Source organism: Montipora foliosa, chromosome 11, assembly GCF_036669935.1.
Source record: "Montipora foliosa isolate CH-2021 chromosome 11, ASM3666993v2, whole genome shotgun sequence".
NCBI lineage: Eukaryota > Metazoa > Cnidaria > Anthozoa > Scleractinia > Acroporidae > Montipora > Montipora foliosa.
In genome coordinates this window covers 17,849,910-17,863,546 of record NC_090879.1, presented here as the reverse complement: position 1 = coordinate 17,863,546, position 13,637 = coordinate 17,849,910, and the positions used below count along the sequence as shown (strand labels likewise).

General features: G+C 40.0%; 2 protein-coding genes across 3 annotated transcripts in view; one reads left to right on the top strand and one right to left on the bottom strand.

The window, feature by feature from the left end:
- The first annotated feature begins 831 nt into the window (after positions 1-831).
- On the top strand, positions 832-4,301 carry LOC137977457 (LIM/homeobox protein Lhx1-like). Its single transcript, XM_068824680.1, has 4 exons — positions 832-1,386; positions 1,516-1,727; positions 1,829-2,227; positions 3,976-4,301. The coding sequence occupies exons 1-4, from the start codon at positions 1,193-1,195 to the stop codon at positions 4,266-4,268; spliced, it is 1,098 nt and encodes a 365-aa protein (XP_068680781.1). The 5' UTR covers positions 832-1,192; the 3' UTR covers positions 4,269-4,301.
- Positions 4,302-8,699: 4,398 nt separating this feature from the next.
- LOC137977449 (probable RNA-binding protein 19) overlaps positions 8,700-13,637 on the bottom strand; it is a 12,609-nt gene continuing 7,671 nt past the window's right edge. The window contains exons 7-13 of one of the 2 annotated variants that reach the window (XM_068824665.1): positions 13,192-13,258; positions 12,677-12,756; positions 12,306-12,361; positions 12,018-12,128; positions 10,880-10,985; positions 9,436-9,559; positions 8,700-9,269 (exon numbers count right to left, since the gene is read on the bottom strand). In XM_068824665.1, coding sequence (XP_068680766.1) covers positions 9,199-9,269; positions 9,436-9,559; positions 10,880-10,985; positions 12,018-12,128; positions 12,306-12,361; positions 12,677-12,756; positions 13,192-13,258 — 615 coding nt within the window. In that variant the 3' untranslated portion in view covers positions 8,700-9,198. Of the gene's footprint in view, positions 9,270-9,435; positions 9,682-10,879; positions 10,986-12,017; positions 12,129-12,305; positions 12,362-12,676; positions 12,757-13,191; positions 13,259-13,637 lie in introns of both variants that reach the window. The other variant, XR_011117805.1, reaches the window with a different exon arrangement.

Here is a 13,637-nt window from a genome sequence, read left to right as displayed (position 1 = left end):
TTTATCGAAAACCGAAAATACATTATTGAATAATTCACCCTGAGAAATTATAATTTCTACTTGAGAAAGAATTCCGAAAAATCTGGAATTTTTTTTTCGCCGACACACAGGAGCCAACCGAATTGATGAAAATCTGTGGTTTTCGCGCTTGGATGCAGCAGATGACAGCATTTTTTTCGCCTTTTTGTTGAATGATCGGAGCAATATCGCGGGGTTACCGGGAAGACGAAACAGACCGCGAGCAGCGCAACTCTGCCATTGGAATATGCATTAACTTTTGAATATTGTTTGGAAAAGTTGCATGTAAATAAACATTCTCAAATGGGAGTGTTTTGACATATTTCACTGACAACAACATAAGGTTTATCACGAGATTAAGTAAATCTCGGCACAAAGGGTTTTCCGTTCGGATTGCCGAGCCTGAAAGCCGCCTTTCGCGCTGATATAGATCACCATGTACAAACCAGCATAAAAAATGTTCTAAACAGTCGGAAATGGAAGTAATCCAATATTCGAATAACAGAGGCGAGATAACATGCCAAAATTTCCTTTAGACTTTCAGCGACGGATGACTTGACTCATAGGGCGCACGCGTAGTTCGGTCTTTGCGAGACAAGTAGGCGCTCTTTGACTTATGAAAGCAGTCAAAGGGAACAATTACCACAAAAGATGTTCAAATTGCGCGATTTTTCCAAGTTTACATAATCCCAGTCAAACAATACCATGTTGAAAGTTTGGCTCGCGCCCACAAAAGCTCTCAATGTCCATTGGCTTTTGTCAGAGTGAACTGTCAATTCGTTTTGACAGGCGGAGTCAAAAGATATCAGAAGCAGAGCGCGTAAATGTGTTGTCTTTCAACAAGCTAATTGACGTGTTGCATGGCGAACTGAGTGCTTTCCGAGTCGCGCGCTTTCATCCCGTCACTTTTGCATTCCGTGCCTCAAACTTTATGCAAATTTGGTTCGAGGAATAAAGTAATGCGCCGCAGTCAAGAAAATCCGCAAACTCTCCTTTTCAATCCACTTTACTGCCCCGTTCAGCAGCTGCTTGAGTCAATCGCGCCACCCACCGTGCACGTAGAAGAGTTACTCGCATAAATTTCACGCGTGGATCCCTGTACTTTACATAAACGTATTCACATCCACAGTTGACGGAGAATTGAATTGGCAAGCGAGCTGACACAACTGTCTGGATGAAGGCGCAGATTTGCAATATGGTTCAAAAATGTGCAGGATGCGAGTTACCCATCTCGGACAAATTCCTGCTGAAGGTTTTGGATCGAGTGTGGCACGTCAAATGTGTACACTGCCATGACTGCAAAAGCGCACTCACGAACAAGTGTTTTTCCCGTGAGGGAAAGCTGTTTTGTAAGAACGACTTTTACAGGTAAACTGCTCATAATCGGTCGAAATCTTAAAACCGCCTACTGATTTAGTGCCTTGTCAGAGTTTGCCCGGAGCCGGTTAATTCGATCACCGACAGTTAAATGTTCGGTTTTCTTTTTGAAATTCTCAGGCGTTATGGAACCAAATGTGCTGGCTGCTGTTTGGGGATTTCGCCAAACGACATGGTAAGACGAGCCAAACACTTGGTTTTTCACGTCAAATGTTTCAATTGCTCCACCTGCAACCGACAAATCTTGACTGGAGATGAACTGTATTACGTGGGAGATAGTAAATTCGTTTGTAAGGAAGACTACTACCAATCACGCTTGCCAGCCAAGTCCGGTGAGTAAGTAGAAAAGGAATTGCTTTGTTTATTAATACACAAACGGTGATTTAATCTTAATAGATCTAATTTTTGTGTCGTGTGCTGCATTGTTTCGCAGACTCTGATTCCGAAGAAAAGGATCTTAGCTATGGTTTGGACGAAGATTTTGACATAGCGCTTGGAACGAAAAGAAGAGGTCCACGCACCACGATAAAAGCCAAGCAACTAGAGGCTCTCAAGGCAACATTTGCAGCGACACCGAAACCATCCAGAAATATCCGTGAAAAATTGGCCCAAGAAACGGGTTTAAATATGCGAGTCATACAAGTTTGGTTTCAGAATAGAAGATCGAAAGAAAGGAGACTCAAACAACAAGGAGTAGGTCAGCCAAACGGAGCCACAAACCGCGCGATGAGGTCAGGAAGACGATCAAGGAGAGCGAGAGGTGAGAACCTTGGAAACGAAACAGCACAAAACACCGAGCAGTCAATCAACACATCGCACATGAATTACTCAGGTGAGGCTACAAAAACTAAGGTGCTGTCTAAACACTTAACCTCTATTCACGTTTTCATAACAAGCCTCTCCTGAGGCCTATCCATCTCCGTCCCGAACCCGGCATTAGCTTCGAGCTTAGATGGATTTTTTTTTTAGGGAAGGCGAGAGCGTTCTGTGTGGTTGTATGACGGGGAATATATCAGTCAATGTTAAATGGAAAACACTCGAGTGAATGTTTGAGAAGCACTCGAGAACTCTTCAATTAGATAGCATTAACAGTGGCCGTGACAATTTCTCCACTTGCCTGAAGCTGTAAAAAAACTTGATGCACTTGATAAGTTGCCCATAGAGATGGGAAGTTTTACGAAGAACGTTTTAAATAGTCATCTGTGGGCTTGAGCGGCGGTGCAGACCAAAAGCGTTCACTTCTAACCGCACAAAACTGAGCATTTTTGTTTGACCGCCGCACCGCTAAGTGGTCATCACAAACGTATTTTCTTTCCAAAATCTGGCAAGTTACCAAAAGATACTTAAAATAACGAATTTGAATAATTCGCATTTCAACCTCCCATTGTTTTGGAAGGACATTATTCAACCATTTTGGCTGTCTTGAGAATTTTAGCTCTTTTATGAGAAGCAACAGCTGTGGCAACAGTTTTCGTGCGGATCGAGCCAAACTCGACAGAAAACTTCTAAGCTAAAAATAGCTGGTAAAGGGCAACATGCGATGCAATATCCCAAGACATTTAATATGGGCTGGCAGGAAATGGCAAAATGGAAATGCTCTTTATCGCGAGTTTTGTTTAATGATAAGGGATTCACCGGGCATAAGCTTGGTGTAAGTTACTTCCTTGAGATATTAGACGTCTCGACGGACTAACGTTTAAAGCTCCCGCAAGATTCGCAGTTGTATAGCAAGGCGGAAATAGTCGGCTCTCAAAATGTCGTGATTTTAGCCAGTCCATATGCTAAAATTCGAATTTCTTGCCACTCGATTGAGAAACAAACTACATACTGTTTTAAGATGCCTCACGTCTTCAATAATTCAAAGGATTTGTCGTTTAGCTTTTGAAAGTAAAAAACCCTAAGTCCCTGAAAATAGGTTTGTTAGAGCGATTTAAACTTGAAAGCAAGTAAGAATATTTTTTATGAGGGGAAAAGTATTTCTTCAGTGCACTTTTCAAAAAATCTTTGCAAGAATAATTGCTTTAACTACCGACTGATGAGGCAGTTTAAAATCTTCACCATACAAAAATGCACATCGGAAAAAAAGCAAAGGAGTCAGTCCTTGAAGCTAAAGGGATCAATCCTTTCAGAATAAGCCCTTTCCTCCTTGACAATTTTCGAAATCGAGATCACGAAATATGCATTTTCTGGTTTGGTATTTGTCATGTTAAAAGAATCCACCGGCCTTAAGGTCCATATTTGTCAAAGAAAAGTTTCTTCGAATGAATTCGGAATCTTTACTAAGAGAAATCGTATCTCGTAAACATGCACAAAGTTTAAAATTGTAGAATAAAAACTTTGAACAACGGATTTTTGCCACCTCAACATCCGGCAACATTCCGCCTTGTAACATCGCCCTTTACTGACACAAAGATGAGCTTGTTTACAACGAGAGCGCCAAAAGTCGCCTCAGTAATCGCGTTTTCAGTCACATATCGATCAGACACTATGGGATAGGGATGTTCTATGCGGATGTAATTGACTAGGAATTAAATGTTTCTTGTTTCTTATTGAAATGCTTTTTTCTTTCCTTACACTTAGCTTCCCAAAATGCGCACTTTCCCACGGCGCCCTTTGATGATTTTTACATGAAGGCTGATCCTGGTTTACTAACCGACGTGACAACTTCCTTAGACAATTCTCAAATGCTTCATAACACGGGTTTCAGCAGCCAAGGAATCGGTATGCCACCGAATTCTGTTAACGATGGAAGCCCAGGGATACAAATTAGCAACTGTGCTGTAGGGCAAAACACGAACTGCGTCATGTATGACACGGCAGCAGTCGGCAGACCAGTGCATAACACCATCCCATCTTCTGCCGAGGTCTGGTGAAAATGAAAATAAAAATAAAAATTACCTACAATTTGCAGTTGTCTATGTGCTTTGTGGAGGGACCAGGACCAGAGGGAAAAAATATTCAATGGATATTGGAAACAAAGACAGCAAAATCCCACTGAAAACAGGATAGTAGACTTGAATACGATTTTAATCCACTCTTGAGCCGAGAGATTGGAATAAAATGCACGGAATAAAGGGAAGGATACGTTGATTATCGTGTTCAGCGACGAACACATGTTTGGGTGAACTTGGACCGAAAGAAAGAAAAGCATAGTTATCGCTGAATTGAATCAATGAAGTGCGCCGAGGTTCAGAAACACCACTGGCCATTAGAAAGATTAAGGAAATAATGACCCCAGGCAATACATTAGCGAGGGAGGTTTGGCGGAATCAGATGTACAGAAAAGCAAATGTGAAAGAAAAATCATGACAACTTAACAGATGAAACTCACTCAAATATAAAGCTTCGATAGAGTAAAATGTAACTTATATGATAGTTCGCCGGTAAACGAACATCTGTATGAATTTGTAAATGTTTTTAAAGAATATTTTATAGCACTCAGGCGTGTGTTACGCAAGAGGTTTTTGAAATTTGAAAACATAACTCCTGACAAGAGAAAAAGGCTGCTGGAAATCTGAAAAAAGATTTTATTGACATATGTGCAACTCTTACATAAGAAAATAATAGGAAGAACCTGCTGGTCCTGGAGAGTTCAGATTTCCATTCAAGAATAAATAACACCCTTTTAACAGGTGTATATCATGTGTGTTTACTCGCGACGAAAAGATTTGCACTTTGCTGAGCGCATCTCACGAAAACCTCACTGAGAAATTTAACAAAAGTGCGTTTGCTTGCTTCCTGTCTCTCATACACCTGCTTACGCATCTTTTCAACGCAAACCACCCCTGGTTCACTCAAAAAGAGCTCGAGTGAAATGGATGCAGTTTAGATTCCCTTTGTTTTTAGCTCCTTGTTGGTTGATTAAGAAATGCATTGCTACGGTCCTGTGTTAAAAAGATTTGACCAAAGGCGCCTCGGGAGCTCGAGTTGAGTATTCTCCCACAAGATTGCTTACAAAAACAAACAAGCCAAAACAAGCTCCGTAGACGGAACCTCTTTGAAAAGAGCTTAGCAGGCGGGCGACAGAAAACGCAAAACACATGGATTTTACGAAAAGACCACCTAATGTTTTGACAAACAGACTCCGGTCTCGTTTCTTTTAAAAGGCCAAACTGGCTCATGTTTTATGCACGAGCCACACGAGAGGCCTTTTAAACCAAGAATCTCGAGTTGGCCGAGTCAGCGGGTGGCTGATTACTTCTTGTCCACAGCCAAGTCATATTTTTGGCTGCTTTTGTTCAAGTCGACTTAATCCTGCCTCATAGCAATCGTGTGCAAAAAGCAACGCGGTTTGTTGAAAGCCATTACAGTCCCTTACGCACGAATTCTCACAAATCACTTTAACACTAAAAAATAGAAATCAGTTAAAAGATGTGGGTTTGGCCCTTGTGGATCAACAGGAAATTCAATAAATCGGTTCTAATTAATTTTAATTTCTCGAAAAGAAGAAGTCAAATTTATGTACATATTTAGTCTGCCCTCGAGCAACAGTCATGATTTTCTGAAGTGGTTCGTACTTTTTTAAATGGACAGTTCTCCACAAATGGAAAAAAAAATCATTGTTACTTTGTTCCAGTTGAACGTAGTAAGGAAACATGCTAGTTAACTTCTTTATGGTAGCAGTATAAATTGTGAACAGTCATCGCGGTCAGCTGACCTTGCTTTTTGTAAACGATTGGAATCGCAAAGCACTTTATGAAGTCAGCTGCCGGCAAAATTCGAACCCTTTCCTGAACATCCGGTTCATTTCATTTCGTTTATCGTTGTTTAAAGAGACCGGCCACATTTTAACAAAAACAGTCACCAATTCTCTTTTTTTGTCGTTAAGTGCACTTTCGTGTCTAAGTACTAAGAAAGCAAACCTTTCACTTGCGCAGTGAATTACTTTTTTTTTATATCACTGCGATGTCGTGAAGCTGATCACACACTGTTATGTCACTTCCTTTTCTGCTAAAAGGGCTCAGTGTCGCTCGTTGATGGACAATTAGAGTTTGGCTAAACAGGCTTTTCTCTTGTTAATTGCCCAAAAGCTAAGTGAATATTCGGAATATTAAACATTTCTTTGCATAAGGCGGTTTGTTTGATCATCTTGGATAACTTTAAGTGTTTACTAATCAAAACTCTCGAGGGTTATCATTAGTGCTTCCTTTTTCACTTCTAAAAGCTTTTAAGTGAAAACTAAGCACTCTCCCAATGCCATGCGCGCGACCAATGGGCGGCCAATTCAATTGCTGCAACTGTCGATGGAGAATCTTGCGTATGTTCGGCAAATGACTCCAAATACTTTAAAGGCTTGTTAGTCTCTCTGGAAAAATGCTAATTTTGAAACTTGGAGCTGTCTTGCTGATGTCGTACAAGTATGCGTTTCAGTGCCTTAGATCATTGACGGGAGCGCGATGAAAAGCTGACTAGTTCATATCGCAAACGTTTTAAATTGAGAATCTAAATATTTGCCCAAAATTCATAATGGTTTGTAAAATTAGCGCTGTCTATGTAAAAACGTCAAAATTGTCTAATACACAGGTGATGTCGGCGATTCGCTCTAGATCACACTTGTTCAAACAGGCTAGAATATACGAGAAAAGAGCTTTTTATTTTGTCCGTTGGGGGACATTCTTAAGAGCTGTATTATAATCTGAAAGCGTTTCTCTTCTAGAAGCGTTTTGTCGTGGCATCCTCTCTTATCAACCACAAATGATTTCAGATTTACCTAAATGGAACTTGAGAATCACCTGATATAGATAATTTAACCCGGAGCGACTCAAATGAAACCACAGAGCCGGCACACCTTGCCTACGGCTATTTCTGCGCTTCGGTTGTCGATGTGATAGAAAACTATGAAGAGAAGAGAATCTCAGAGCACTTAATTAAGGCCTATAATAATTTCTTGCGAGCCTATCAATTCGATGACGTGTTAAGTACTGCCTTAAGGCTTCAATAAAGCACAACCATGATGTGAAAGTATCGTTGAAATTCCGAACCAGGAAAGCTTGGCAAGTTTCGCCCACTGTACACTTGCTAAAATCATTAACGTCTCATGTTAATATGTTATTTTAACTCAACGCGAAAATTTCATGATCGCAAACAAAACGTCAAAAAGAAAGGAATAATTTCCCCTTTTGTCAAACCAACCGAAGATGCCTGAACCAAAAAAATATCACTAATGGCAACAACACCACATGAGAAATACGCCGTTTTTAGTTTGTCACGTTTCCAGCGTCAGACAAGAGGCAGAATAAAGGGCCATAACGGTGCTCATACCACTTAAATTTAAATAACAGCGCAAAGAACAACGGACCGTTACCAAGTTTTTAATCTCAAGGAGTCTGATCTTTACAAACTAGAATGTGGGATCTGATTATATCTCGGTGTTGAGCTTACAAGAGGGTTTGATAAAAGGTTGCTATTATTAAAAAAAAAGGTTATCATTTTTTTTTCCAAGCAGTCGGTGTCCAAAAAATCACGGTTATTTGGACAAAATTACCTCCATTAGTCGTAATCGTTTGGCCTATTCTCTTTAGACCCAAGATGGCTCTGCATGGCACCAGCAGCTTTTTAAACATTATATAGGACAACATGTTGCTCGGTCTCAGTTTTCGTTTAGCCACTTATAATGAACCACATGGTCCCTCGCGTAGAACAATTTGAAGAAAAAAGCACAAAGCAATAGACCTCGGCGGCTAAAACAAAGGTATTTTCGTTAAGCTCTTCATTGTTCGATATAGTGTTAATTCTTCTAAGGAAATGTTGGTGCTTGGAGACAAGACGCTTTAGCAAAAATACATATGCGCTTCACATCCACCCTCCAGTTTCAAAATTAGCGATTTCGGTTAAAATAAAGACGTCAGCTTAGACATTTTGTTGAAGACAACACATTTAACGTTGTTATGCATCACACAAATGCCAATATGAGCTTTCGTAGTTGAAGGGTTTTTCGGATTTAGAGCGAGCAAGCGCACGGTTAAGCGAGGAGGGAAATGGGTCGGGAAACGCCCTATTCCACACTCCGTTTTCTTGGCTCCGCCGCTCGTTCCACAACTGACACAAACGAATAAAGTTATATTTTAGTTTCGACAGAGTTCGAGGAGCAAGACCACTTCGGCTATTTAACAATAGGAAAAACATTTGACACTGAAACTTTTTCTTTTACTAATGGTGAGAATGTTTTTTTAACGTTTAAGTCCACCAATAAGGCTACACGCCTCATAGAGCTATTACGCATGCGCACAAAAGAGATTTCTTTCTCAGGGGTGCGTTATGGTATGAAATAATTCTCCTATACAGAATCAAAGGAAACATCAAGTTCCAATATGCCCGTTTAATCATATTTGGCAAGATGAAGTCGTCTAAAAAATCTAGGATGTTAAGAAATCCAAACCATTATGTAACAAAGCGAGTACCACTGGCTATTGAAACATAGGGTTTTAACTGCATGGCTGCAGCTTGTGGCACGAACAGTATCATTGTCACTGTCACTTTTCAAAGTTTATTACGATCTGCATTTTCTGTCGATGCCACGTTGCAGTGATAATAAAAAAATTAATTCACCGTTTGACGAATGCTGTCTTCACGATTTAAAACGAGTTAATTTATAAGAGCCTTTGAAATGCGCAAGGCAGACAAGCGAGGGAACCCTTAGCCTAACAAGCACACGTCCTTAGGGCTTCGTCAAGCGTTTCTACAGGCATATGATTGGTTAATCATATTCTTCATTGCATACGAGGCAAATGCCGTACAAATTCCGACAATTTCTTTGTCTTTTGGGGGTTAAAACATTTCTTTCGTTATATGCAAGTCTTTGCTCTAATCATCCGACATTTCTGCGTCTAGAAGGCCATCCAGTAAGTCTTTCTTCTTTTTAGCAGTCTTAGGAGCTAAAAAAATGTTAAGGCATTTTTCATCTAACTTGAACGGAAATATAACAAAATACTCAATTATTCCCTTTGAAATAAAGCTAGAACCAAAGAAGATTTAACTGGCAATTTTTAACATTGCTGGAGACAAAAAAGATCAATTATTTAAGTTGTTGAAAAAGGATACTGCCAAGAAAATGTTCAGCGGTTCTTTTTCTTAAAGCATCCACGCTATCCTCATCCTGAGCCCACTCTAATACCAGTCTTCTCCCGTATAAATGAGTACTGCTGCACAAAGACTCGAATGCCCGCTACAAAAACATGGGATCAGCGGTTTCTCAAATGCTACCTTCGCCCCCGGGGGAGGTAATTCCATGTATGAGCTATATAGGTATGTGCAGCTGTGAAGGGTATGGTTTTCAAGCAGTTTACTCTAGGATAGAGTATATAAATCATACCGTTTGGGTCTAGAATACGGTATCATTTTTCACGATTCTGACCAGCCGATTGAAGATTTTATCTAGATCTAGGGAAACCAGGAATTGCCGCTAAAAAATATAATAAAACCAAATCGGCAAAGTTTAAATTTACGCAACTCATCCTCAACAGTGTCGATTGATGGCTATCATAAAACACTTCTGGATATTATTAACTGTCAAAAATCGGTGGAAGTTTATTCTGGTTTAGGGTAGCAAAATTCCGCTGAACTAGCTCTGGTATAGGCTAAGGTATCCAGGGTCCCAGCGGCACATCCCCACCCAGAAATTCCTAATGTACCCCCCCCCCTCCCCCCGAGGACCTTACCTTTCACCTCCCTCACTCAGCCGTACAGTGGGAATTTCACGATAGAGTGTTAATTGTGGTACTTAACAAAACCGAAAGGAAATAAGTACGATTAAAGGGAAGGTTTCATTGATGAGAGGGGGAACCGAAATTTGGGATGTAGGTTTGAGGCAGTGGTAAGAAAACGCGCCTTTCATCGACCACTTCACGCCGTATGTAGGTTGAGTTTGTCAGTTTTTCCTTCTTATAAAAAAAACAGCATTGCATTTGATCAGCTTTTGGTTGGTTTGTAAATCAGTCGGCCTTCAATAAGAAGAGCACCCCTCGATCGCCTTTCTAACCTTAATAATTTTAAAAGGGTTATGTCACGTTATTTTCAGGTGTTTCGCGGAAATCTTTAGTTAATCACGAGTTTAAACCTCGAAAATGGTAATGTCGAATTCCTATACTGATACAGCTATCGTTACATCACAAGCAAGACAAGATGATTCTGAGCAAAAACGATCACCCTTTATCCAGGCGATTTGCTATAAACTTGAAAAACGTCGGGCCGATTTTTTTCAAGATTACCCAAATGCAATCCTTTTCAGTCTTGTCCATTTGTTTCCACCCATGCTTCTCTTTCCTTTTGCTGTATTTCTTTTTTGTTGTTCGACAGTTTCAAGTGGTTCAGTATGCAATGTTTCATTCTGCTTCTTGGGCATTTTGGCTGTCATAAAATTATATCATTTTCGGTGACATAACCCCTTCAATTAATTAAGTGATGATGGTGATGACGATGATTGTAATTATTATCCTGGTTAGTGAATCATGCTTGTTTGCTAAAAAAAATATGGTAAACCTCTTACTTTTGCGTCTTGCTTGGTGAGAAAGTCGACAAACGCAAATCCTCTATGGCTTCCGGTTCCTGTTAGCTTTTGAGGTAATCGTAGCGTTTTGATCTCCCCAAACGTGCTAAAAGGTATGAAAATTCAACATACGCTACCACAATGTTTCTCATTTTCACCTGTTTTGGTGGCTGAGAGTTCCCTATATTTTTAAGTTGCTTGGAAAACCTTCGTATACGCAAATGACAACAGTAGCAATGCGAGAAAATGTGCATTTTCCATTATGCATCAAATGCTTAAACACATCAAAATTCTCAACGCCAGTTAACTTGGCAAATCTTTGCCGGAATTTGTTTACTTTGCGGTGGAAATCTGCCATCGCGGGCCTTTACCTAGTGCGACCCCAGGTTTTTCGCTTCGGCAAAAACTTTGCGAATCGGCAAAACATCAAATACGCCGTAGTGCTTGGGTGGGGCAGGCAGATTTTCGCAAAGTCGAGCCAAACAATGGGAATCACAGCGGTAACTGTCAACGCTTGTCAGTGTAACATGAAAAACGATACGCGCGGGAAGTTCACTTCTAGTTCGCGGTTTAAAATACGGTTAAATGAAGTTCTTGTGACTCGAAGCTGCTGACGAAAAAATTCCCCTGGTACTGATATGTCGTAGTTGTGTAGATCAAACCACGACTCTAACAGGCGGGGGGGGGGGGAACTGACCAGGTATATGGTGATCGAGCTATCCTTCGTCGACGTCGATGTCTTCCTCTGATCGTGGCCGCAGTTAAAACAGTAAAACATTCCTCTACCCATCGTTCGTAAATATCAAGCGAAAGACAACAAACTGCTGTAGGTTAAGCTGAATGAACAGAAGGAGAATCACCGTAATAACTATGAGCACTCCTTCCACGGGACGCATACTTGTTTCTTTTTAGACCGCGATTGATATTATGCCTGTCGAAAGCACATTGGTAAACGACGTGGTATCTAGTATCTGGTTACTGACAATTATCTCCCTGGTGCGACCCGCTGTTTCTATCTAAAAGTTTTCCTTTCCGGTTGCGGTTTCAAATTTAATGTGGTTTTTTAGCCGGCAAAGATTACAATTTTTCCCAAGTGCGACCCATACCTTACTATATGTGGAGCAAACTGATTACTTACCCAAACAGTTCTTTGATTTCTTTTTTTGATGCCTCAAAAGGGACATTGCGTACCAGGATTTTGGAACTGTTTTGTTTTGTCACAGAAGACTTGCGTTTTGAAACGCTGTTGCTGAAGTGAAAAGAGGGCAATAAAAAAATCTTCATCAGGAATTTACATGCTGTCCGTTTAGTTCAAAAACGCATTCCGCATTAAAAAATAGCTCAGACGAACCAATACTATCTATTCCCAGAAGAGAAAACTTCGTTTTTCCACGACAGCGCCAGTTTGAGTCTTGTCAATACTTACTTCGGTGTTCTGTGCGACATTTTAATTTCAATGGTATGGCCTTCAAGTGACGTGTTCTAAATAGAGAAAAATATAGTTAAGTAGTTTTCAAACGAAATTATGGATCAAAATGAAACACACCAATGCCTCAACATTTAAAAATATACCTTGAAGACAAAACGTCAGTTATAATTAGTTACAGAAGCTATAAATGAGACTCTTTGCAGAGAACAAATCTTCAAGCTACGTTACACAGACTTATTTCAGAAAGCTCCCCTTCAGTTGTTCACAAGAGAAAAATTGAACACTCGAATGACCCCGTTTTCTCACAACTGTCTCCTTCCCAATAATGCTGTTGTGAAGGGTAACAAAAAAAAAAAGCACAACCTCACCTGAAGTTGTTTTAAGGCGTTAAGAGCGTCTGCTCTTTTCTTGTACTCCACAAAACCGTAACCCATCGACAACAAATTTCCTGAAAACATTTTTTCCAAAATAAATCGTGAATCAAGAATGATGGTTTATTATTATTATTATTATTATTATTATTATTATTATTATTATTATTATTGTGTCACCATCGTAATTGACCACTGCAGGGAAGCTAATTTTTGTCCAGTCATCAAATACAATACGTATACATTTCATTTGCATACCACATAACATATAGTTTGTCAAGACCTTAATTCCATTATTGTCCACAGCTCTAGCTATACAAATTATAAAATTTATATGAAATAATATTAAAAAAGACCTTTTACCAGTAACCATTCTAATGCTAACTACCAGTATACCATGGTTATTCTGAAACTATAGGAACGGAAAAAATGTCTAAGTAGTTAAAATAACATAAAAACGTCTGCCTAAATTCTATAAAATTATGAACTTCATAGGCATTTGTTATGCTTACCATGCTTTTTGGGGTCCTTCTTCTTAGCTATGACAGCACTTAGAAGAGGACCAATCTTGGAAAATTCCTGCAAGGTAATAGACACCAAAATTAATAAACTAAAGAACAAAACCAGTCCATGACAAAATGCAGTCATCGTTCAGAGAGCCTGGTTAAATGATTAAAAATAATTGGCTGCCGAAATTTGACAAAACTTCACTGGGCTGATGAGTACAGGAAAAGAGACCTCTTTGATCCAACTGCGATCCACAACCTTGGAAGGCAGTCTCCTTGGAAGGAGCAAGAATGGCACAGTAGTCGGTTAGTACGTGACCTTGGTGCAAGAGGTCCTGAGTTCGATTCCTGGATCTTGCATTCTTGTTTCGACTTCTTTCCTTTCTATGTAGCTAAGTAGCTTTAAATACCCATAAAACGGAGCACTGATGGAGAGGGGGGAGTAACATGAG